The sequence below is a fragment of the Stomoxys calcitrans genome, chromosome 1 (genome assembly GCF_963082655.1).
Source record: "Stomoxys calcitrans chromosome 1, idStoCalc2.1, whole genome shotgun sequence".
NCBI lineage: Eukaryota > Metazoa > Arthropoda > Insecta > Diptera > Muscidae > Stomoxys > Stomoxys calcitrans.
Window position 1 is genome coordinate 1,092,930 of NC_081552.1, and position 25,013 is coordinate 1,117,942.

The 25,013-nt window shown below is 39.1% G+C and overlaps 2 protein-coding genes across 7 annotated transcripts; both read right to left on the reverse strand.

Moving 5' to 3' along the window:
* Positions 1–1,317: 1,317 nt before the first annotated feature.
* LOC106096187 (glycerophosphocholine phosphodiesterase GPCPD1) lies at positions 1,318–14,396 on the reverse strand. Of its 4 annotated transcripts, none has more exons than XM_013263804.2 (2): positions 13,487–14,396; positions 1,318–3,739 (listed from the first exon to the last, which is right to left on the reverse strand). In XM_013263804.2, the coding sequence occupies exons 1-2, from the start codon at positions 13,550–13,552 to the stop codon at positions 1,820–1,822; spliced, it is 1,986 nt and encodes a 661-aa protein (XP_013119258.2). In that variant the 5' UTR covers positions 13,553–14,396; the 3' UTR covers positions 1,318–1,819. The 4 variants fall into 4 exon arrangements, with proteins under 4 accessions (XP_013119258.2, XP_013119257.2, XP_013119256.2 ...); XM_013263803.2 differs by having other exon boundaries at positions 1,318–3,742; XM_013263802.2 differs by lacking the exon at positions 13,487–14,396 and adding an exon at positions 9,005–9,168.
* Positions 14,397–18,971: 4,575 nt separating this feature from the next.
* On the reverse strand, positions 18,972–24,462 carry LOC106096199 (tRNA (uracil-5-)-methyltransferase homolog A). Of its 3 annotated transcripts, none has more exons than XM_013263834.2 (6): positions 24,371–24,462; positions 24,138–24,239; positions 23,795–24,040; positions 20,587–20,754; positions 19,383–20,514; positions 18,972–19,315 (listed from the first exon to the last, which is right to left on the reverse strand). In XM_013263834.2, the coding sequence occupies exons 3-6, from the start codon at positions 24,002–24,004 to the stop codon at positions 18,999–19,001; spliced, it is 1,827 nt and encodes a 608-aa protein (XP_013119288.2). In that variant the 5' UTR covers positions 24,005–24,040; positions 24,138–24,239; positions 24,371–24,462; the 3' UTR covers positions 18,972–18,998. The 3 variants fall into 3 exon arrangements, with proteins under 3 accessions (XP_013119288.2, XP_013119287.2, XP_059216182.1); XM_013263833.2 differs by having other exon boundaries at positions 24,138–24,309; positions 24,371–24,386; XM_059360199.1 differs by lacking the exon at positions 24,371–24,462 and having other exon boundaries at positions 24,138–24,362.
* Between the last annotated feature and the right edge of the window lie 551 nt (positions 24,463–25,013).

The following is a 25,013-nucleotide window of genomic DNA, read 5'->3' on the forward strand; positions in this document are numbered from 1 at the left end:
TGCAGACCGTAAAGCTCCACTTTCGAGATATGGAAACATCGAATTCTTGCTCATCGTCTCTATGAAAGCGGCATATTCAAATGAAATCGTTGAGGGGATCGTTGTTGTAACCAACCAAAATGGTCAACAATGTGTTTCTTTTTCTCATAGCATTCGGGCATTCTAACCACAAGCCGCAATGGGCTTCTTAATGATGCTCTCGCCATGCTCCCCCATTTCGACAAGCGATGAAGGCAAAGAAACAAGTTATAACTTCTGTAGCCAAATCAACTGAGATGGCCATCGAATACAAAGCAACTTAGCAATCAATTTGAAATGTTCAACTTACAACAACATCATGTTTCTAACACCATTGGCTAAACACTTTGTTATGATTGATATTTTTAAACTGGAAGCATCCATCTATGATATTTCTTTTAAATCCGTTTTAAAGTTGTCTATTTATTGCAAATTAAAATCGGGTAAAGCCGACCATTTTATACCCTACCTCTCAGTGGACACAAATGCGAAGTACAGTTGAACCTGGATTATCCAGGCCTCTATTAACCCGTTACCCCTGTTAACCGGCATGCTGTGCTTGTGGTTTTTTACCTCTATTAACCGTGGGTTACCTCTTTTAACCATGCTTTCCTCTGTTATCCGTCCACCACTAACATTTTTGATGAAAACCTGATCCATCCATTGGTATTGATTTCGAAATTTCGCTGTGCTATCTCGCATTTTTGTTACTGCTCTACTAATGTGCACATGACTGACATGGTCTTTTGTATCTACATTATGGCAGTCAGAAACAGTGGTGATTATAAATATCCTTTGAGACCCACATTTACATAAGCGTTCTTTTCTTTTCTTCTACCATCCCCTTCATAATTAAGCAGCAGTCATTTTCAGCAAACAACAGACTTTTCAACGGTAAGTCTGCTACTCTGAAATTGCAGTACTGCTGCTGTAATAGCAGAACTACTGCTACAATAGCAGCAAAATAACTGCTAATATTCAGCAGACAGCGTTTGCTATTTTCCGCAAACTTTTTTCTATGAGTGTAGTGTTTTTTCATACGATGACAAAATTAAATGCAGCAATCGTTTGGTTGTGGGCATAAAAGTTAATTTAAAAAAAAAAAAACCCCTTAATCAGTAAATCTTTTCCATTAGGGGAAAATATTAAAATCGACGATGAAGTAGGCTCTAATATTTTGAACAATTTTATTGACACACTGTGGTGAAGCAAGTGTTGAGCAAATACCAAATGAGGAGCACATAACTCTGCAAAAGCGACTTGTTAAATGAAAAGTTTAAGGAACAAAATCCAACGTAGTATTGTTGTGCTTGTTTGTATTTGTTAAAATTTATTTAAAACAAAGCAATAGTAAAACAATGAAATTTAACATAACCAGAAGTTTAAACATTTGCCTCACCTAAACGCATATTTTAGCAATACTTAGTTAGGCTGCCATTAGACGATAAGACATGTCCGCTCATATAGCTGTCGAATACGAATAGAGCGTGCTCTAATCGGCATGTGTTCTCATATGTATTGTACTTGTTTCTTTACATATGCATGTATCATTTAATCAAAAAAGTTGCATTCATTGGCCATGTTAAATTTTTCGTACGTATCACACGATGTGGGCAACTTTCAGAGTTGTTGTTTTTGAAATTACATATGGCATGTCTTATCGTCGAATGGCAGCATTGGTGAACAGAAATGGAGTGTATAAAAAATTTGTCTATATATATGGGTGTGTGTGTGTGTGTGTGAGTGTTAATTACACTTTGGAAGGAATACTTATTAGCACATAACAGAATTGACCATATCACTAGTTGGGACGGCATTGTCCTTGGAACTCTTGCAGCGACATCGAGGAATTGAAAAACGAACGCTCTTTGTTGTCGGGCATGTAGAGGTCGGATCGGTCGTAACAGGTAGCGGTAGCGCCTATGGTGTGGAAATACTTTACAGCCTCTTTGGAATTGCAATCATCGCCCCAGACCAGAGCGATTTGACCCAGACTGCGGGCCCTCTGCATCATGCCTGCTGCCAGGTCATTGTTAATAAAGTCTTCGGCGTGGGGCGCAGTGCCGGCCAATTCAAATGCCTGCGCATTGTTGACTGCCTGCTGGAAGGTCCTCGTCCGAAGGTCCAGGAAAGGTTCCCACTTTTTCGTCTCGCCCATCGACAGAAACATCACAGGGAAAATGTTCTGCTTGAAACGCAACATGGTGCAGATGTCGGCATCGAAGCTGGAAAAGATCAAGGGGCGACCGCATCCCTTGTGTATAATAATTTCCAGCACACGGTTTATGAAGAAGTTTTTATCAATAGTTTGCTCAGCCTCTACTCCACCACATTGCTTGCGCTGGGGCCACTTAATTTCCACGTCGATTCCCAGAGTCTTGGGCAAGGCCTCCAAGACATCCACCAATCGCGGGAATATGCGTCGCTCCACAATGGGTTCGGCGTTGTGCGATGTGTACTCCTTAATTTCATTGTTGATAACGGCAAAGACTCGCAGGGCGCACAACTCATCGTAGGTAATGTCTTTTATGAGCACGTATTCCAGTTGAGAAATTTCGGTGATCTCTTTTCCATGAGGAGCGGTGCGTAGACCAAAGTCGTGGTATATCACTGGGATGCCGTCCGATGTCAAATGGACGTCCAGTTCAATCATGTCGGCAAACACTTCGTAAGCTTTCAAAAACGAGGCCACAGTATTTTCCACTTCTTTGGGAGGATTGGCTATGTAACTCTTTCCATTGCCTCTGTGGCCCACATCCAAAATGGGCCACGATTTTGGCCAGTAATGGGCATAGGTGGTACGAAAATCGAGTATATCGACTTCAGTAAAAGGCTTCACCACCAAATAGGGTAGTTTCAGGCGGGCCACTACGTTCGATTGAGTGTCGGCGGTCGCATCTCTAATGCTTAGTTCCAGTTCTCCTTCGCTACCCTGCAAACTAGAGGGCACAATAACTGTCTTGCCCATGGGCAGCTGATCCTTGGCCGAGTGGAAAACCAAGGCAAATGCTGGAACTAACATCTTAGGAACAGTCACATGGAATATCACAACCTCGTTGCGTTTATGGGGTACACCCATGGACGGTTGTTGTTGCAGCAAGCTTTCATTGTTACTCATCTTCACTACTTCAACGTTCACAGCCGTTACTTTGGTATCCATGGGCGTCTCAAGGTCTTCTTGCAAAGGCACAAGCTTGATCCAGACATTTTCGGGATCGAATTTCTCAATATCGTGTACATGGAACATGCGCTCCCTTTCGAATTTGAATTGGTATATGAGCTCCTGAGTGATCCAGCCGCGATTAAGTTGTACCTCGCCATTAGAATTCTCTCCAAAGACATCCACTAGGCGGCAATTGGTCTGACAAGCGTCAAGGGTTCTTGGTTTCAAGTGGCTCTCCCAGAGCCGAATGTGTTTCTGATGATTTTGGTCCTGGACATAGGTAAAATATCGGTAGTTGATCTTCTCACAAGACTGTAGCATGACACTGGCCGACCACTCGTTGCCACTTTCACCTTTTTTCTTTAACGCCACCGAGTCTTCCAATCTCCAAGACCCCAAGGATTTGTGGTCTCCCGTCAAGCCCACCAGTTCATTTGGTTCCAGTGCATGCTTAACCAGCACGCTAAAAGTCCTCAAAGTGGGTGTGCACGTTGCGATGGCCGTTCCATCTGCCTTGGCTTGGGCTACAGCTGCAGCGTCTCCAAAATTAGAGCCATTCTGCTGGAAAAGAAACAAAGACAAGATCAGTATCAGAAAACCGCCTCTCTCCATTTTTGTATTCAATGGCAATGCGACAAACTTCTCGCTTCCGAACAAAGCGAAATGCACGTGAGTGTTGAAATCGATCTACTGAAATGCTAGACTTAATTGCGGTCGAACGGAACCTCTAATTCCAATGAATTCTTATTTCTATTGAAAATGTTTCCTACAACCCGCGAAGAGATAAGTCTCGCCTAATGTTTGCTAAAAACAGAGGGGTTTGCGGGGAGCAGTGCAATGACATAGATACGCTTACAAATACATGCACACGTTACATTAGCGCAGACCGCTTTGAATGGCAAAGAAAAACCAAAAATGCAGACTAATAACCACAAAATACAGTGCGCGAAATAAATATAGGTCCACCCGAAAACATAAACAAATTAAATTTATATTTTTTATTATTTATAGGCGTTTTAGATTATTACAGTAGTCTAAATCATACATTTTACGGTTTTCGATAAAAATAACTAAAATACTTCAAATTTATGGAAAACGGATGCATAATAAAAATTGGTTCTGTTCTTTTTAGAGATTGGACCGGCACTTTTTATGAACATGGACAAAATATTTGGGAAAATATGAATTACTACCAAAATTTTCTTCTTTGAAACGCCCAAATGCGGAAGGGGGTCGTGGAAACCCTTCATTAGCGGAAGATAAGGGACAATATATAATTGTTTTTAAGGGTAAAAAGGCTCTCCAATTGGGCAGTTGCAAAGAATATTGGGAGATCCTTAATCCTTTAGACAATTTTTTTTTTTAATTTGGGTTTAGATTATAGTACAAGAAGGAGTCCTGGGTGGACCACAAAATAATCGCTTATTACCCTGACAGCTTGCCGAGCAAAAGTCGAGCAGTGCCGACTGTGTAATACCCTACACCTATCCTTGAAGTAAATACAAAATGGAAGCTATAAATAACTCTGAACCAATTTGATGGACCACGGCGGATGTTTTCAGATGGCTTATTAAACAAACTCTAATAACGGCAGTTGACAAATGACAACATTAATGCAAACCCAAAATCTGACGAACATATATGTGGGTGCTATATCTAAATCTGAATCGATTTCGAGCAAACTTCTCCGATATTTCAGAAGTCGTCGAGGAAAGCTTTGTGGAAAATTTGGCAAGATTGGTCAATAAATGCTCTTGCAGTGGCTTTAGAAGTGAAAATCGGGCGATACACATACATGGCGGCTATATCTAAATCTTAACCGATTTCTATGAGACAAGAGAAAATCTTTGCTGCCAAATTTCGAGAGAATCCAATTTCAATGAGTTTCGTATCTACGCCTAAAAAATTTATGTGCCAAATTTGAAGACAATCGGATGAAAATTGCGATCTATAGTTTGTACACAAATTAACATGGATAGACGGACAGACAGAAAGGGATTCTGAGTCGATCGGTATACTTATCAATGGGCCTGAACTTGTATTTATTTTGCACCAAATTTCCTTAAATTTCAATTTTCATACCCACCACCATAGGATGGGGGTATACTAATCTAGTCATTCCGTTTGTAACACCTAAAAATATTCGTCTTAGACCCCATAAAGTATATATGTTCTTGATCGTCTCGAAAATCTGAGTCGAACTAGCCATGTCCGTCCGTCCGTCTGTCGAAATCACGATAGCGGTCGAACGCGTAAAGCTAGCCGCTTGAAATTTTGCACAGATATTTAATATTAAAGTAGGTCGTTGGGGATTGCAAATTGGCCATATTGGTTCAGATTTAGATAAAGCTCCCATATAAACCGATCTCCCGATTTGACTTCTTGAGCCCCCGGAAGCCGCAATTTTTGTCCGATTTGGCTGAAATCTTGCACAAAGTGTTCTCTTATGAGTTCCAATAACTGCGCTAAATACGGTCCGAATCAGTCTATAACCTGATATAGCTCCCAGGTAAACCAGGCTCTCGATCATCCTCGTTCGGTTCCTAGAGCTTCAATTTTTGCTGGTTTTACAGATGGTTGGTATGTAGAGTAAAATCATGCACTTCAACTAAATTTATTTTGTATACATTTTTAGCAGAATCTATGGAGGTGGGTTCCCAAGATTCGGCCCGGCCGAACTTAGCACGCTTTCACTTGTTTTCTGTATATTACTTTATAAAGATGCTACGAACATAGTGTATCGCTTGACTAACAGTTTAACAATATAAGTGCCTTTATCTCAATCTCATGTGATCTTTATTGGTCTACGAATTTAAGTTTGGGTGTAAGGTGTACTCCATTCTTAAAATATTTTATTTCAACCCGATATTCTCATGATGTTTGATTTAGGGGTGTTTTCGGGGGTGAGGTGGTTCCTCAGACACTTGGCCCTGAAAAATATCAGTATTGTGCTCTTCTCTCAAATACCATTTACTTAAACCCCATATTGCCATTGGTTTAGGGCCATTGGCCCCAAAATTAGTTATCAAATTCGTTTTCTAATTTCAAATACTTTTCATTTGAGCCACATATTGGCATGGTCGAAAAATTTTTACCCTTTAGGGGTGTTTTGGGGAAGAGGTGATGCCCTAAATGCATAGTCCTACATTTGGTTTTAAAATTTTTATTCTATTCCCAAATACCTTTATTGAATTGAAATTGCTGTTTGTGGGGTATTTTGGGAAAGGTGTAGACCCCCAGAAAATTCGTCCCGAAAGTGGGTATGAATTCTTGCTCTGCCCCCCCAATACCTTTCATTTAAATATGCCCGATTTAGGGGTGTTTTGGGGAGTGAGATGGTCCCCCAAACACTAAGCTCTGAAAATAGATCAGCAACGTGCTCTATTTCCCATATATCTTTATATCACTTATTTGAACCCCATATTGCCATTGGCCTCAAAATTGAATATCAAAAAACCATTCATTTAAATACATTATTGCAAAAGCCAGCAAATGTTGAATGTTGTTGTTGAATGTCCCGAATGTTGATATCAGATTCATGGTCGTCTACTCCCAAATATCTTTCATTTGCGCCCCATATTTCCATAGTCGCAAACATGACCGGTTTGGGGGGTGTTTTGGGGGATGGGGCGGACACTCAATGAGTTGGCCTTGAAAATATTTATGAGATTCGTGTTCTACTCTAAAAAACCTTTTATGGAAAGAAATGGAATTAAATCGTAAACATTTTCGTTCGATTATTTTTTACAACTTTCAACGTGGAAATTTTTGGCGATGAAGCTCCATCAAGGACCACTGTTTACCGGTATGGTATGGTGAATTCAACCGAGACATGGTGAATTCAAGGCGAATTTCACTTGTTGTTCCAAAAAGCATTGATGCTGTGCGCCAGCTGATATTGCAAGATCGTCATGTGAGATTGAGACAACCTTAGGCATTTTTGGGATAAGGGAGAGGGTCCGCCTCCACCCGATATCTAAAAATGATATAGCCTATGTTTCCTTCCAGACAAACGTACAAAATCTATGCAAATTTTAAGAAAATAAGTTCGGTCAAGTTTGGGTCTAATGGCGTTTTTGAGAGGTGGCGTGACCCCCTATATTTCGATCTGATTTTGTTTACCAGATTCGAAATCTACTCCCGAATACCTTTCATTTGAGCCCCATATTGAAATTAACGCCCAATATGTTTGTTTGGGGGAGTTTTGGGGTTGGCGCTGCCCGATGGGTTCTTAGAAATTTTGACACCATATTCTACTTCAATACCTTTCATTTGATACCTATATTGTCCCGATCGTCCCACTTTTGATTTTGGGTTGTGTTTTTGGCATAAGGGGGAGGGTCCGTCCCCCTTCCGATACCGAAAAATTTAATAACCCATGTTTCCTTCCAAACCAATCTACACAATATGCGAAAATTTCGAGAAAATCGAAAATCAGTCTATGCGGAACAAACAAACCGAGTCCCATATATCCGTGATTGGCTGATATGCCAAATTTGGGCGTTTTTGTGGGGGTAGGGTGACTCCCTATACTTCGACATGAATTTGCATGCCAGATTCGTTATCTACTCCCGCACACTCTTCCTTTGATACCCATATTGTCCTTATCGGTCCACTTTTGATTTTGGGTGAAGTTTTTGGGGTAACGGTGGAGGGACCGCCCCCTTACGTTATCAATAAACTATAAAGCCTATTCCTACATCCTGACCATTTTCGTAATCTACTCCCGAATACCTTTCATTTGAGTCCCATATTGTCATGATCGCCCAATAAACATATTTTAAGGGGGTTTGGGGCTGGGCGGCCCGCCAGGAACTTGGACCCAACTTTTATTATGAAATTCGTGCTCTATTCATGAATACCTTTCATTTGAATCCCATATTGTCCCGAAATGCCCACTTTTAATTTTGCTTAGTACTTTTGGGGTGAGAGGGAGGGTCCGCCCCCCTCCCGATATCAAAAAATTACATAGCCCATGTTTCCTTCCAGACCTTCCTACACAATCTGTGAAAATTTCAAGGTAATCAGTTCAGCCGTTTTTGAGTCTATACGGAACAAACAAACAAACCGACAAACAAACACAAATTGAATTTTATATATAAGATTTTTTTTTTTTAATTATTTACATGCCGAACGAAACCTATGGTCTCAATTTTTTCGACCCCATCTAGTATACATACATATTTATACTTTAATAGAACCAATAAAACGTTTATAGAACCTAATCAAGTCTTTGTATTTTGACATTTAATTCAGTTTCGTTTTGTATTTTCGCTGCTTCGCTTTTGTTTTCAATCCGGTTCTTATCTATACACGTGACCTAATAATTCATGAATGAAGCACAACGGCTAATTTCCATAAGCCCATAATGCAGATACGTACATTTATGTGACACCCTTTAAATCACCCATCAAAATCTGCAAAATCCAAAACGGCTTAGAGGCCAATAAACCAAAGTCTCCAGATGCTATCAACGCCAGTTGGACGTTCGACACAAACAAGATAAGAAATTTTAAATATATTTAACGAACAAATACGTCGTCTGCCCCTACCCTGTGTGTACATTTAACACGTACAAAGCACATGCATTTGCATTTGCTTCAATAGTGTCATAAGAACAAATCGATTTTTAGCAATAGGCGTTTTGCCGCCACATGAAACAAAACAGTGATGTAACACTCCAATAACACACCAATCGCCTTACCAAGAAGGGCTACTGCCTCGAACATTTCAGAGTTTGAGTTACTACCCTCTTGGGCGTAGTCTGTCCTCAGGTACAGTATAATGTGTAGCTATCGATGTACATCTGTTGTAATTGATTACCTTGACATTGGTGGAATAAGTTAAGTGCTTGCCATAAGACAAAGTCAGCGCTCGGTAATTGACTACGTTGGGGAATTTCAATAGATTTTCACAAATTACACCTCCACTTAGGATTCTTTGGAGAGCGGGGAACATAACTGATTGCAAAATGATGCATTGTCGGAACTATACTGACTACATTGTCTAGGTGTTTGTTTTGTTAGCAAAGCCAAATGGTTTTGTTCTATTCTACTCTGTCCCATTGTCTTTACCGCTGCTCAACAATTACGACGAGGAAAATATAACGAATGACCCGTTCTGTGCTTTTGGCGCCTGGCCAGAAAAAAATATTTGTCGCGGGTTCATTCTGTGGGATGGGCTAGTAAACGCTTCAACTAAAACATGTATAGACATTAGGGTGGTCTGGACACCACCTCTGGTCATATACATAGTATAGATTTACATGTACATAGCTACAAGCGTCCAGGGTCGTTAAAAATTTAAAAAAGAGAAAAAAACTTTAAAGCTGTTTTCCACATCCAGTTCTTTGAATGGAATCATTTAACTGAAGCCATTAGTATCGAATGGTTAGAAAAGAATCCGAAAACAGAGCTGTCTTAGAAAAATTCTAGCTCGAGTTAGGAAAGGGGTCGATCCAGTCTGAATTCTGAGTCGATCCAGCCATGTCCGTCGGTCCTTCTGTCGAAATCACGATAGCGGTCGGACGCGTAAAGCTAGCCGCTTGAAATTTTGCACAGATTTTTAACATTGATGTAGGTCGTTAAGGATTGCAAATGGGCCATATGGTTCAGATTTGGTATGACTTCTAATAACTGTGCCAAGTATGATCCAAATCGGTCTATAACCTGATATGGCTCCCATATAAATCGATCTCCACATTTGATTTCTTGAGCCCCTGGAAGCTGCAATTTTTGTCTGATTTGACTGAAATATTGCACAAAGTGAAAAATTGCAGCTTGTAAAGACTCAAGAAATCAAATCGGAAGATTGTTGTATATGGGAACTATATCAGGTTTTAGACCGATTTGTATTGTAGCGATCCAGCTCAAAAAACTTCTTTGGCGCATTCAACTGTCATATTTCTTAGTCCTTACCTTGCTCTCTAAAATAGCCCAAATAGAAAATTCCATCAGATTGGCATCTAACGAATTAGAAAGTCTATGCGTGGACGAAATGAGGTGCGGAACATGTTTTTTTCTAGCCATTCTTGGTTATCACGTGTTTTATGTGACGGTGCCTAATGCTGGCCACATTTGTGAGGTACCATGCCATGTTAAACTTTCTCCCCTCAGTGGTGTCCCACTGCGGCACACCGTTCGGACTCAGCTACAACAAGTAAAAACATGTTAAGTTTGGCCGTGCCGAACTTTGGATACCCACCACCAGGGAAAAAATAATCATCTTATTTTATTATAACTCCACTACTATATCCACAGTTATATCTAAATAGGCGCTGGTATCCATCATATTTTATTCAGGTCCCGAGAACTCATTTAAAAGTAACAGTTTCAGCGAAATCAGGCAAGAAATCCGCTTTTTATGGGATTAAGACCCAAAATTAGAAGATCGACAGCTTTATCTGTATAGTCTGATCTGATTCATATTTCGGTCGGATGTCGGGAGGCGTAAAACAAATTCACTATTTCAAATTTCAGAGAAATCGGGTAATAAATAAAGGCTTTATGGGCTTCAGACCCTTGCTTGGAATATCGGTCTATATGATAGCTATATCTATATATCGCCCGATCTTTACAATATCTGGGTCAGAAAGCGGGAGGCTTAAAACAACTCAGTTTCAAATTTCAGCGACATCGGGTAATAAATGCCATTTTATATTGTCTGGAGGTGTACTCCAGTGCGTCGCAAGGGAGCATGCATCGTATTCAGGTCGCTTTTAACAATACGATTCGTTTTGTTTACGGTGTAGGTCGTCGTGTTCATATAACTCCCTATGTGTGTCGTTTTCTCGGTTGTGATTTCCTGTCGTATGTTAATTATCGTTTGCTTTTGTTTCTTTTTAAGTTATTGAAATGTCGGTCTCCAATTTTTCTTGTTAATGAATTTAATTTTTGTCATTCTACCACAACTAATCAGTTGGTTCTTCCGAGGGTAGATAACTTTTTGAGTAGTACTTTTTTTGTAAGGGTTGCACGTTTGTACAACTCCTTGCCTACGGATTTTTAATTGAGTAGTTTTTTAACTTATGTTGGAAAAAGTACGTCTTATGCAAAGTACGGCTTCGCATTGCATGAAGCGAAAAATATTTTTTTTTTTTGCAAACTTCGGCGAAAAGTAGGAGAAAAATAGGCGGAAAAGTAGTACTGTGCTAATAGTGAGGAAAATAGCATAAACAAGTAAAAGCGTGCTAAGTTCGGTTGGGCCGAATCTTATATACCCTCCACCCTGGATCGCATTTGTCGAGTTTTTTTCCCGGCATCTCTTCTTAGGCAAAAAAGGATAAAAGAAAAGATTTGCTCTGCTATTAAAGCCATATCAAGATATGGTCCGGTTCGGACCACAATTAAATTATATTTTGGAGACCTGTGTGAAATGTCAGCCAATTCGAATAAGAATTGCGCCCTTTGGGAGCTCAAGAAGTAAAATAGAGAGATCGATTTATATGGGAGCTGTATCAGGCTATAGACCGATGCAGACCATAATAAACACGTATGTTGAAGGTTATAAGAGGATCCGTCGTACAAAATTTCAGGCAAATCGGATAATAATTTCGACCTCTAGAGGCTCAAGAAGTTGTTCTTATAATAAAATACGTCATGCAAAATTTCAGCCAAATTGGATAGGAGTTGCGCCCTTTAGAAGCTCAAGAAGACAAGTCCCCAGATCGGTTTTTATGACAGCTATATCAGGTTATGGACCGATTTAGACCAAACTTGGCACAGTTGTTTGACATCATAACAAAATACTTCTTACAAAATTTCATTCAAATCGGATAAGAATTGCGCCCTCTAGTGGTTCAAGAAGTCAAGATGCAAAATCGGTTTATATAGCAGCTATATCAGATTATTGACCGATTTGAACCTAATTTAGCACAGTTGTTGGAAGTCATAGCGAAACACGTCGTGCAAAACTTCATTCCAATCGGATAAGAATTGCGCCCTCTAGAGGCTGAAGAAGTCAAGGCCCAAGATGGGTTTAAAGGGCATCTATACCAAAACATGGATCGATATGGCCCATTTACAATCCCAACCGACCTACACCAATAAGAAGTATTTGTGCAAAATTTCAAGCGGCTAGCTTTACTCCTTCGAAAGTAAGCGTGCTTTAGACAGACGTACGGACGGACGGACTTGGCTAGATCGAAATAAAATGTCACGACAATCAAGAATATATATACTTTATGGGCTCTCAGACGAATATTTAGAGTAGTTACAAACCGAATGACGAAATTAGTATACCTCCATCCTATGGTGGAGGGTATAAAAATGATATTAGCACCATTTTTCATTGTTTTATTGGAGAATTTTTCTATATATTTTCGAAAAAAAAAAATTAAATATAAAAAACAATAAGTGCCGATAAAAAAAAGTGTTTTCGTATGGAAACAAAAGCATTTGATTGCTGTCAAATTTCACTCGCGAAACAATAAGCGACTTTTCCGAAAGCAGATCGAACCATATTTGAATGTAGTGGCCGATTATTCTATTCCGATCTCCCGATTTAGGGCATTGAGCCTCGCATTTTTCACTCGACTTCTATGAAATGTGTAACTTAGCTACCGTATAGACATATCTCCAAATTTATTGTAGTGGGCCTTATACATTATCCGCATGTCCGACCGAATTTATTTAGTGTTTTCTTGAAATATATTTTTCAAGAAAAATTTTATGTCTCGTAATAGAACTTCTCTAAAATTAAAATATTTGAGTTTTTTATATAACTTTTTAAATAACTATATCCTACAATGGAGGTGGAACACATCTCCAAGGTAGAAAATAATATTAATTCAATGCTATATTGGTACACTTTTTGTTCCACGTAGAACAAAGTTCTAAAAATGGTAAAAAATTAGAAATTAGTGGCTATAAAACGTTCATTTCTGGATGGAAAGGCTTCAAAATTTAAGAAATGCATGAACATGGTAACGTCGGAACAACAAAGCAACCATGCTTTTCGGTCCAGTTTTAATTGAGAGTCCAACTTCGAGTGCGTTTTTCTCAATGGCGCACAAAATGGCGAAGGGAACGAGATATCATTGGCTGAGGATATGTAAATTCATTTGTTCCAGCGGATACTATGACTATTTGAATATCTGTTTTACTAAAGGATAGTACACCACAAAAGGTAAAAACAACGACTACACACTACACACACACACACACACACACATACACACACCTTGTGATTAACAACTGCATGACGTCAATGACCTTTATCGACATGGAGAGTCAATGAAATTCAGATGATGAATTCACCATTATTTGTATGATGAACGTGGTAAGTAAGTATGACAATAATATTTACTCTTTGATTGCACTCATCCAGTTTTCCCACCGGGCTGTCCACAATCAATATATCTGGAACAGACATGCTCGCTCGCTTACTAGTATTGGGAGATCAGAAATATCATATATTTGCAGCCACTGTTGGTGGAGTGCTGAAGAAGTTGCTGCAGATTACACGCCCTGCCTGAAGACGCTTTAAAAAACCATTTGTTGCGATTTTCTGGACGTGCTTCAATACTGTATGTATGGATGGTTAATTTTTCCCCCTTCTACAAATTCTCGACTCGATGGTTTTTATTTGTTTGTTGCTCCTACGCCAATCGAAGTTCAATTTGATTTGAGATTTATGCGGACTATTTTGAGTGTTGAGTAGTTGAATTGTTTTCTTCCTTGTCCTTGGTTGGTTTTCGCTTTTATTATTTGTCACCGCGATATTCTTAAGCGATTTTAATTGAATAGCTGCGGTGAGGCGCTTGTGTAGTCTTTATACACATCCAACCAGCAAAACAGCAGCTTTCTTTTGAGCTTTTTGTCCGTCCGCCCACTCGTTGTTATTGTATTAAATATATTATAATTGATATTAAAAAAAATAGCATATCAAACGATAAACAAAACTATTTGCGTTCGTATGTGTGTGTTTGTTTGACACACACCACGGTAGTCATAGATAGGCACAAGTGTCCATACAAATACACGTCATTTTCGTGGAAATCTGAAGTTTTGCAAATTTTTGTTGTATCTCCCCAATAGAGCTTTATACGACAATTAAAACAATGGAGCCGCCTGCACAAATCCAGCCTAAAGACGTTACTAACTCTCTGCGTAAACTGCTCCCATATTGGATACGGTTCAAAAGAGTCGAAATTCAAACGATTATCCGGCAGCTATCCGCTGTACATGAGTCGCTTTCAGCAGCACGTGAACGTGACTAACGGTTACTGCGAAAAAAAAAAATAGAAAAAGCCAATACATCCGTAAATATGTTTACATTTGCAAAAGCTTGTTTATTGCCTTGCCTTGTCTCTCGTTTTCTCGCCACCTATTGGCACATGGCACATTTCCACCCCGTTGCCTGGGGGGCTCGACAACTGTTGGCAAAGCTTTCTGTCTCAATTGGCAGCTTCTGCTTTGTATTGGTAGTTTTTTTGTGTTACACATTATGTCGACCACTTGAAATGAATTTAGTTCTGTAGTTTCTAAACAAAGAACAACAAAAAAATAAACGAACATGAACGTAAACAACAAACGGATAGATAGATGGTTCGCTAACATCCCCAACCAAAAGTTTGTGTGTTTCGAAGCACGACAAAATGTGGGTCAAAGTCCGACTCAATATGCATCTGTACTCTCTGAGATATCTCTGAGAATAAGCCAAATGGATTAAGTCAAAATGTTAAAAAAAAAAAATAAAACCTGGGAAAACTTTGTCGCTTGAAAGAAAATCAAGTTGCGATGACAAACTTTTTAATATTCAAGAACCCTTGTGTAATTTAGCACATGTAATAGGAATACGAGTCAATAGGTATCTGTACTCTCTGAGATATCTCTGAGAATAAGCCAAATGGATTAAGTCAAAATGTTAAAAAAAAAAAATAAAACCTGGGAAAACTTTGTCGCTTGAAAGAAAATCAAGTTGCGATGACAAACTTTTGAATATTCAAGGGCCCTTGTGTAATTTAGCACATGTAATAGGAAAACGAGTAACTTAGCACATTTATTTAATTTGAATAACTACATAATAAGACTTCTCTGAACTTAGGATGATAAAATAGAAAAAAATCGTACCTACATGAAATTATCTTTTCCCGGCCTTTTTTTAATTTTCCTACGCATCATGAAATATTTTATTCATTATGAATATGAATTCCCGCAACATGAGTCGCCATTGGAGGGATTGTATAATGAGGGGGAAGGCGGAAACGCCTTATAAATTTCTCCAGGTTTTTAGCAAAAAACCAAAGTTTCAAGTTTATTTGTACAACATGTCCTCACTCAGTCATTTTTGCTCAGTTCTCAATTGTCTCATACAATGTTGTATTTTTAAACGAAGAGTTCAGTTCCTAAAATACTCTATGATTGTTAGTGTGCCTTGAAAGCAGAAATGAGAGGTCTTTCGCAGGCCTTTGATACGTACCTATTTTAATTCTAACGGGGACATCATTTTATTATTTTCGATTATTTCATGTAAACTCATCTTGTTCGAGTTATCGATTTGCAAAACTAAAATATGTCTTCAAGTTATTCAAAACAAGTAGTGGATGTACGGAAAGCTTTAAAAAACTAATAAAGCTATTTATGAAGCATTGGATGTATAATTTCGTCGATTAGGCCTAATGAGTTTTTTTTTTCAATCTAAGTAATATGTGCTAAATGATGAAAATTTTTAGCTATTTTCTTATTCTTTGTTTATAAACAATTTCACCGTTGATAAATTAAGGAAGGCCAGATCAGCAGCTGAGAATTGCGATTTATATTAAGGGTGGTACTATATTCGCTTTTAGCGAAATTTTTTCACGATTTCTTTTTTAATAGATTTTGAAGCAAAAATCTTGCTGATTTCATTCAGCATGACATTCCCTCATTACTGATGAAAATTTTTTCTTAACAGTATTATATACGTGTTTTCCACTGTGAAAAACGAATATAGTACCAGACTTAAGTCGAGGAAATAACCGATTCTTTTAAACCAGTGAAATGACCAGCGTTTTAAACCGATGAAATGACTGATTTCAAATTATTGGTCCCTAGGTATGACATGCCCACATAAAAATTACCGGTTATAGGTATGGACTGAAACTCGGGGAAATAGCCAGTTTGGGACCGGTCCTAAGACCTGCAGAGTTATTTGAAATGTTTTTCTACTTCTACTATTGCCCTTGTTCGTAATAATTAACTTGAACTAAACTAAAATGTGGAGTTATGCAATTTGAAGTCTACTGGCACGTACTCTTGTTTAGGATTGGTATACACGTGCTCCCAGTAAATGCTCAAAAGCTTGTAATTAAAAGGTTTACAACAAAACAAAAATAAGTGCAAAGGCTAATCTCATGTACTCTGTATGTTATGAATCTTACGACCATGGATCCAAGAATATGAGAATAATACAATTTAACGTCGTGCATGGCTTGGTCACTGGCGCTGCATAACTTACCACAGACCGGCCAATTGCTTTGTACGTAGTCAACAAGGTTTCTTTGTCTGCACCGGCTGCCGGCTGCCGGCAGTGACTTGAGGACCCTGTTCGACTTTATCGCAAATTGCTGTGGCATGTGGGGAGAATGTGTAAGGGCTGTCAAATGTGACACCAACTATTTTGGGACACTTGGTGGTCGGAATCATTTCTCCATCGACCATCACAGTCAGCTCAGTATTCACCTCATCTTCAAATATCTTCAGATGTAGATTTAGATTTTATTTTTATTTGTTTTCACATACAGCAAGATAACAATGGTCTTAAAATTACAGCATGTGATATATCAAGACATTCAACGTAGCAAGAAATAACACCCATTTTAACACGCATGCCTACCATGCCACACATATTATATCAACTCCATACATATCAAAATGATGGCGAAATTCTTCGATTTTGTTTTTCAGACTTTGTGCATTAATATAACAGATATACGGGCCAATGTTTTATTTACAGAGTACTCTGATCATGATATATGATCCGTTATTGGAACTCAAACCGCTATATCCTGTAGACATTTAATAAAAATGCTAACGCTTTTGTTTTAAAACTTTGGAAAAAAATTTGGTAATATAGAACCATTAAACAGAAACAGTATCATGGCGAAAAAGCTGATCAAGGTCCGCCTCATTTGCGATGTGGATTGGCTCAGTGTTGGGGGTAGTCTTGGCATATACCGATCCACGATAGGAATAAAGCGAGGAAATTTTCTTTTGTTTCTCAATTTAATACCCGATTGCAAAATTTTAAAGTTCAAGGCAGTAGGGCTTTCATTAACACAAACATATTGATTGGAATCAAATCCAATGTGATGTAAACATAACGGGGTATTGCGTTTCTTTTTGAATTGTGCCAACATCTTTAAGATATAAGATATAAGATTAAGATATAATTCTTGGTGAATGGCGTTAAAAGCTGAACAATGATAGTGGTGTCATCACTATCATTGTTCCCTCCTTTGCCTTTCAGACGGTATATAGATTTGTATGATGGTGTTGCTATGTTTATTGTTTTACATACTCTTAGTCCATAAAGTCTGCGTTCATGTGACAATTTCTTTTTTAATGATTAAAAAACAACAAAAAAAAATAAATAAAGTTAAGTTTTGTTGTATTTATATGTTGTTTCTTTATATTTCTTAAATTAGAAAACAAAAACAAAAATACAAGTTTGCTTTTGCTTTTTTGTTCTAACGGTACTTTTGTCTCATTAGAAGAAATTATGATAACCAAAAAGTCTGCGTTCACTTTGTTTACTTCGAAAGTACCGTTACTTTTTATGATGCTTGTTCTTATTTTTGATCAGTTTCATTCATTTTCATAACAAGTGATAGTTCCACGTGTTTTTTTAAAAAATTAATAAATTTGGAAACATGGAAAAAGAAAAATAATTATTAAATTGTGGAAAGAAGGAGAAAACTTTAGAAATATTGGTGGAACAGTTGGAAGAACGTATTCTTCTGTCCAGCGCGTAATTAATAATTACAAACAAACCGGCATTATAACTTCAAAGCCTCGACCTGGGCGTCCAAAAAATTACCCGTTAGAGAAGAGCGCAACGTGATTAATATGGCAAGCAACAACCCTCGTATAACATCAACCAAAATTGTTGAAAATATTAAAACAATGTTTAAAAAAAGCATCCGTATATTTCAGTCATAAACAGACAAAAGCGGATTGCATTCGCTTATACTTTCATCAATAGGCCTCCTGAATTCTTGAAACAAATTATTTTCTCCGACGAGAGCTAATTCTGTATTTTTGGCATTAAATGTCGGCAAATAGTGTGGTGCAAGTTCGAGACTGAGCTGGAAAAACAAAATTTAGTTGGAACGGTGAAGCACGGTGGTGGTGGAGTTATGGTGTGGGGGTGTATGGCTGCTAGTGTAGTGGGTCAATTAGAATTTATTGAGTCCAAAATTATTTCCGATTTAAGTCATTAATAACTTTCCTAGGACTCAAAAAGTAAAATCACAAGAATGCATCATATAAGCGCTCTGAGTAAATTGGACAGATCTGGCTCGTGAGTGCTAGACGCAAGAGGATTCAGGTGCATTCGAAAAAAAATTATTTAAAACTATGCAACTAAGTAATGGATAATCAAACTTCCATTTTGTTATCTTTAGAAAATAAAATGATTTTACGACTTTGTTCTGTTATCTTAAAAATTGTACTCATTTTTCAACCGTTTACTTATTTAAACAGTTTATGGAGATGTGTATTACCACGTTGATTTTGTTTGTATGCTAGCTCCACTATTTACTTCGGCTATGATTCCGGAATGCTAAAAAATATTAAATAAAAATAATTACTTTTATGTAAGAGGCCACAGTATGTATTTATTCTTTAGAATCATTTTCTGTTTTTTCTTGCACGGTTTCCAATGTTTTTTCTTCTGAAGGCTTTGATGACACGGGCTTATCACTTTTCTCACTGCTTCTTCGTTCAAATAGTATGACCATCTCCGTGTGTGCCGTATGAGGAAACATATCCACTGCAACGGCAGTAATGGGGAAGAATGGATCACCTTTGTATTGTTTCGATTCAGGTCGCCCTAGTTCTATCCAATTTCGTTGCGCTCTTTGGGGGTTACAGCTGATGTAAACCAACCGTGTGATAGCTGAAGCAGCCCGTATGGCGGCAATTGATCTGTTATCTGAAATAGAAAAAAAAACAACAACAAATTCTCATATAGTGAAAGATTAATTGGTCATAACACCTACGCAGTCCTGCTCTGGGAGGATCTACAACAGCTATCACATCTAGAGGCGTTCCCGGAGGGTTGCCATAAGTTACTTCCCGCACCATCGACTGAATATAGTCGTCAGCGTTTCCAGCAAAGAATTTGCAGTTTTGCACATTGTTATTCTCAGCATTGAACTCAGCATCTTTAATTGCATCGGGAATGATCTCTACGCCCAACACCTGTTTGCAATGTTTGGCAAATGACAATGCAATCGTGCCAGTTCCACAGCAAATGTCAAGTACATACGAATGGGGTTGAGGGTTGGCTAAATCAATGGCTTTTTGATATAAAACATTGGCACCGGCAGTGTTAATTTGGAAGAATGCCAAAGGACTTATTCTGAAATTTAGACCATGAATTGTGTCTTGTATATGCGTGGTGCCAGCCAGATGTTCCACCGGCGATACCATTTGTCCAGCTTCTCTGTGCTTTACATCTTGATAGTACAAGGAAGTGCACTTAAATCCAGACTCTTCCAACTCACTGTAGTATTGTTTAAGGTCTTGTTTGACTTCTTCCAATTGCTCGGCGCTCAGATTTGATGAATAAATGCCGGCAACCAACATTATCTCTTTTGCGTGGGAAGAGGATACGCGAACCATTAGTTGCCTGAAATGGCCTGAATTAGCTTCGGGGTTAAATGGTTGAAATTTAGATTTTCTGACAAAATTTTGAAATGAGCTCGCTCCCCACTTGGCAGCTTCGGGTATATGCGGCAAAGACTGAACTTCGGCGACTTCTACGGAGCCATCTGCATAACTACCCAGACGGAAACCTACAACAATCTCGCCATCAGAATTTTTCCCTACAGTGAATTCATTTTTGTTTCTGTACCCATCCACTTGTGGTGATGCGAGTACCCCTTCATATTTAAAATCTTCCAAATGAGCCTTGGATTCCCGGTTAGTTTTTTTCAATTCGTTTAAAAACTTCCTCGTAAGTTCTTTCATATCGGCTTCCTTTTGTTCCAGTTGCTTGTCATAGGACATGGAGGCCAGTGGGCATGTTGCTTCCGCTGAAGTCTTGTGTCGTTTATTGGCATCGGAATCTCTGGTATTTTCAGCTTCTTTACGTTTTCGCTGCAATGGATCTGCAGAAGCCTTTGCAATCTTTGAAAAATTAAAAAAAAAAAAAAACGATTTCCATATTTTTTTAATTTCCTTTTTTGGTCATTTTCTCACTTGAGCTTGCAAAACTTTCCCCTTCCATTTGTATCCATTCAAAAGCGTCAATGCCTTCTCTTGATCCGCCTGACTTCGGAAGCAAACAAATGCAAATTCTTTGCGCAGAGGTGACTTTATCTTGCTCATATCCAGCTTAAGTTTATTCTTCAACAGCTTCTTAAATTCCTACAAGAAAGAGAAAAAAAGAAGCAAGAGTTATGTTCATCCGTAAAAGTCCAATTTGCATCTTAATTGAAATTAAATTCATAGAAATGCATATCCTACGTGCGGGAGCAGGTGACCTAAAACTTTCAAATGGAATTTCATTATTTTCACATACTCCACAGAAAAACAGGCATCCCAAGGCAGCCGGTTGTACGTACCGGATTGATTGAAGTCCTTCTTGTTTGAACCGTTGAGTGGAGCGGACGTATTGTTATTTCACTCCGCAAGAATTTTCCTGTAACTCGTAAAAGGTCATTATTTTTCGGAAGAAAAATTTAAGTCACTCAAGGTCAAGCTACGATAGAGGTATCCATTGGGCGGTTGATGATCTGCGTGTTTCCAGTGGAGCCGCAGATCTAGAGCCCCGGAGTAGGCTTAGAATGGACTCCAAAGATCCAACAGCTGCGGTGGTGGTAGTGGTCAGGCCGTAGCATGTTGTCTGCTACTGAAACCTCGACTGGTGGAGCGGCTGCTCCTCCAGGCTCCACTAGCCGACTGGTCAGCAGGGGCTTTTGACGAAGACACTTGGTTCGAGTCTCAAGGACAAGACCGAACCTATTCTTTCTTCGCATGCCTATAATTTGCCTAGGCCATCGGACTTCCCCGGCAAACCAACACGCTCTTTAAGAGGTTGGAATAATAGAAGACGCATCGCTCTCAGGTTTATTGAGAGGCTTGGTGCGAATGATTCTAAGACTCTCACTAATAGGGAGAGTGACTCCCTAAACTGGGCACGGGAGTTCGCTGCACAGGCTACGCCAAAGATTACACGTCTAGATTCAGAAACTGCGCCGCAGTCAGCCAAAAGGCTGTGGTCACCTGGAGGGCATCTCATGCCTAAAAGAACTAGGGAGAACGACAGTAAGATGTGTCCAAGAATCTTTGCTAATGTCGCTAGGGACAATTTGGTGATGGCAGTTGTCGACAAAGGAGAAGAACAGTGCTGCATACCTAGGAATAATTGAAGTGGGATAGTCAATGGACTGTCATCAGTATACTCCGTTGTCCTTGCGGAATTTCCTGGGTCTCTTCCAGTTTGTGACGATGCAGGCTGGTATCGAGGCCGATACAGACTAATTGCCTTCGGGGATCAACGCTCATTTGAAATGTATCGTTGTGCACTAAAAAAGATTGGTGAGATCTGGCCAGGTGCAGCACTAGATTTAATCAAGAAGGAAGATATTCCTTCTCGACCAATGGCGTATGCTTGGATACCAAGGACTCCCTCAGATCCTGAATCGATACTTGGAAAACTAAGGGAATGTAATCCCAATCTTTCAACCACCGACTGGAAGATTGGTAGATTGGATGAGGCTGATGGTGACCGGAGACCGGAGACATGCAGTATTCGTACTTAACTCCGGCTATCTCGCAGACCTCAACAAGTCTGAAGGGGTTGTACCCTACGGATCCAACAAGTTGAAACTGAAGGTCTATAGAAGCGGTGGGGTTGGGGAATCAGGAGACGACTCAGCAGTTGTTGCTAAACACTTGCCTGAGGAACTATCGACCACATCGCTAATGTCTGGGGGATTGCAGGAGACTGAAAATCCCCCTGCCACAATCGAGACAAGAGCTGATGCCATCGAAACGGGACCCGACAAGCCCTGTGTGGGTGGGTCACAAAGTTGGACTGGCACGGAACTCAGAATGTATTTCGACAGCAGCCGTTAGTGAAGAATCTAAGTAGAGATCTTCCACACCGCAAGTGCCCAGTGTCCTGAGGAAGTGTGGTTCCACAGCTTTTCCACCTGCCCCTGGATGCTCATCATGACAAGTTTTAACGAATCTTGTGAGAATGAACTCCTGGTGGAGTCAGAAGGCTAACCCAACAGTGGTGAAAGTTCTGAATCCTCACTATGGTCCGGTTTCTACAGATAAATCTGGAGGGACAAAAAGGTAATTTTCATTCCGAAAGCCGGAAAACCGTACCACACGAAGGCGAAAGATTTTCGTCCTTTTAGTCTGTCATCCTTTATGCTGAAGACTCTTGAGAGGTTGATAGAAACATATCTTAGGGCAAAGATCCATGGAAATCGCCTGTCGCGGCAGCAGCATACATATAGTAAAATCAAATCCACTGAAACAGCCCTTCACGACCTTGTCGGCTACATAGAGGGTTCTCTCGCTATCAAGGAATACGGCAGGCTTGGAATCTGTGGATCTAAAAAGACAGGTTAGCAGAGGAACACCTCAAGGAGGTGTACTGTCTCCTCCACTTTGGAATATAGCCATTAACAATATATTATTGTCTCTGGAAGAATAAGGTGTAAAAGTGGTCCCGTATCCTGATGTCGTGGCAATTGTGGTTAGGAGAAAGTTTTCCAGCACTCTAAGAGATACACTTCAGGAAGCTCTACATGCAACAGCAAAATGGGCTGCAGAAAGTGTTCTGGGTGTAAATCCGTGCAAGACAGAATTAGTTCTTTCCAGCAGGAGATACAAGCTGCCTACAGTGGAACCTGTCTGCTTGGGTGGAAATAATGTTCGATTTACAGAAAGCGCAAAATACCTGGGTGCTTTGCTGGACAGGAAATTTAATTTCTAATCCAACATTTTGGAAAGAGCAAGAAAGGCCACTCTTGCCCGACATGTAAGCTAAGTTTTCAGGAACAGGCGCCCGAAGTATAACGAATGATAAATGGTCACAAAGAGACGGCAATGAGCATTCCAAAACTTTCTGGCCTCATCTAGACTAGATCGCTAGCTAACAGACCTAAACCGGCCCGCTATTCCTTGTTTTATAATTCTCCAATGCATTCCTGCAATTTTAAAACAATTTCTATCATGATCAGCTAAAAATAACTGCTCTTGAACGCATCGACAACAAAACACGATTTTTAAATGGATCAATTAAAAAAATGATTAAAATGTCAAAAAAAATTCTATAATTTTTTGATTGAATATGCAATTTTTTTCAATGGAAATTGTTTCAATCACTCTTTTTAAAAATTGTGACTGAAATCATTTACAATTTTTTTCTGTGTACTTGTATACTTACACCGATTCCAAAGTATCCTAAATTACGAACTTCAATTTTATATATTTCAGAGGTGAATTCGTTGCGCTGTAGATATTCAAATTCCGCGTCCTTCAACTCCTCCGGATTTTCTATTTTCTCGGAATTTTCAACATCCTTGCTTTCGACTGCTGCCTCTGTAGCCACCACTTCCTCTGATGCTTGCGGTTTAACTCCACAGGAAACTTCCATAGTATGACTTATTTCTTTGACGGTGTGGTACGGTCTCTGTTGGCGAGAGATTAAGTGGAATCGGTTTTGAATATTGACCCATATGTACAAATAAATTTGGCTAAACACCCAATATTTATTGTCGCTACTATACCTAAGAATGCATAGAACGGAGCCAAAACTATTACTTATGACACCAATCCACCAATCAACACGTGTTTCTTTTGACGCAGGAACCTTTTCTCCGTATCGGAAGCTATTTAGTTGATATAAAATGACCCCGCAAAGGTGTTAAAATAACAAAAATGTTTACGTTTAGATAAAACCTAAATATAAACTACTAAATCGCATCCTTAGCTAAATAATATCCTTTCGGCGGCTACTTACAAATTAGATTCTATATTTTTTTATTTATTTATTTTGTTTTTTTTTTTTTGCGGGTTGCCACCTCTTCTTTTCAATTGCGAGTCTAAACAAGGATAGCTCCAAAGATTTTGGGAATTTTGCAAGATGGTCAAACTGCTTCGTCTTCTTTTTATGTAAGGATTTGTATTCTATTCTACTTTTGTGCCGAGAGCGGAATTTGACGGCAATTAAATAATTTTGTTTCTACACCAAAACACATGGTACAATTAGGAGGTATGGTCATTAGCACAAGAACAAAAATCTACCCCCAACGAAACTACCTTGCAGTAAATTTAAATGTCAGAGTGGTTTTAGAAATAAATTTTGTTTTACAGATTATCATCTTCAAATATGTTTTATATTTGTATTTTTATCATTATGGCATTGATTTGTCTTTTTAAGCCTTTGACATTTCGATTTACTGCAAAATCAAAACAAAAATAAAAAAATTGTACTTAGCTGTTCGCATGACCTCACCTTATAAGAACATCCTGAGTGGAAAATTTACGAGAAAGAAGATAACAGCAAAGAGAATGCAAACAAAAATCTGACATCTTAGTACTGTCATACCTGGCCGGCAGTTAACAGCTGTTCGCGTGAAACCACCTTTTTACATCCGCCTTGC

Coding starts and splice junctions, on each gene's coding strand:
- LOC106096187 (XM_013263801.2), bottom strand. CDS start 9,139: ATGTTCCCCGCTCTCCAAAGAATCCTAAGTGGAGGTGTAATTTGTGAA. Junction 3,743..9,004: donor CTTATTCCACCAATGTCAAG/GTAATCAATTAC, acceptor TTTCTTTTCCAG/CAGAATGGCTCTAATTTTGG.
- LOC106096199 (XM_013263834.2), bottom strand. CDS start 24,004: ATGGAAGTTTCCTGTGGAGTTAAACCGCAAGCATCAGAGGAAGTGGTG. Junction 20,515..20,586: donor GGAAAGTTTTGCAAGCTCAA/GTGAGAAAATGA, acceptor AATTTTTCAAAG/ATTGCAAAGGCTTCTGCAGA. Junction 19,316..19,382: donor TCCTCCCAGAGCAGGACTGC/GTAGGTGTTATG, acceptor TTTCTATTTCAG/ATAACAGATCAATTGCCGCC.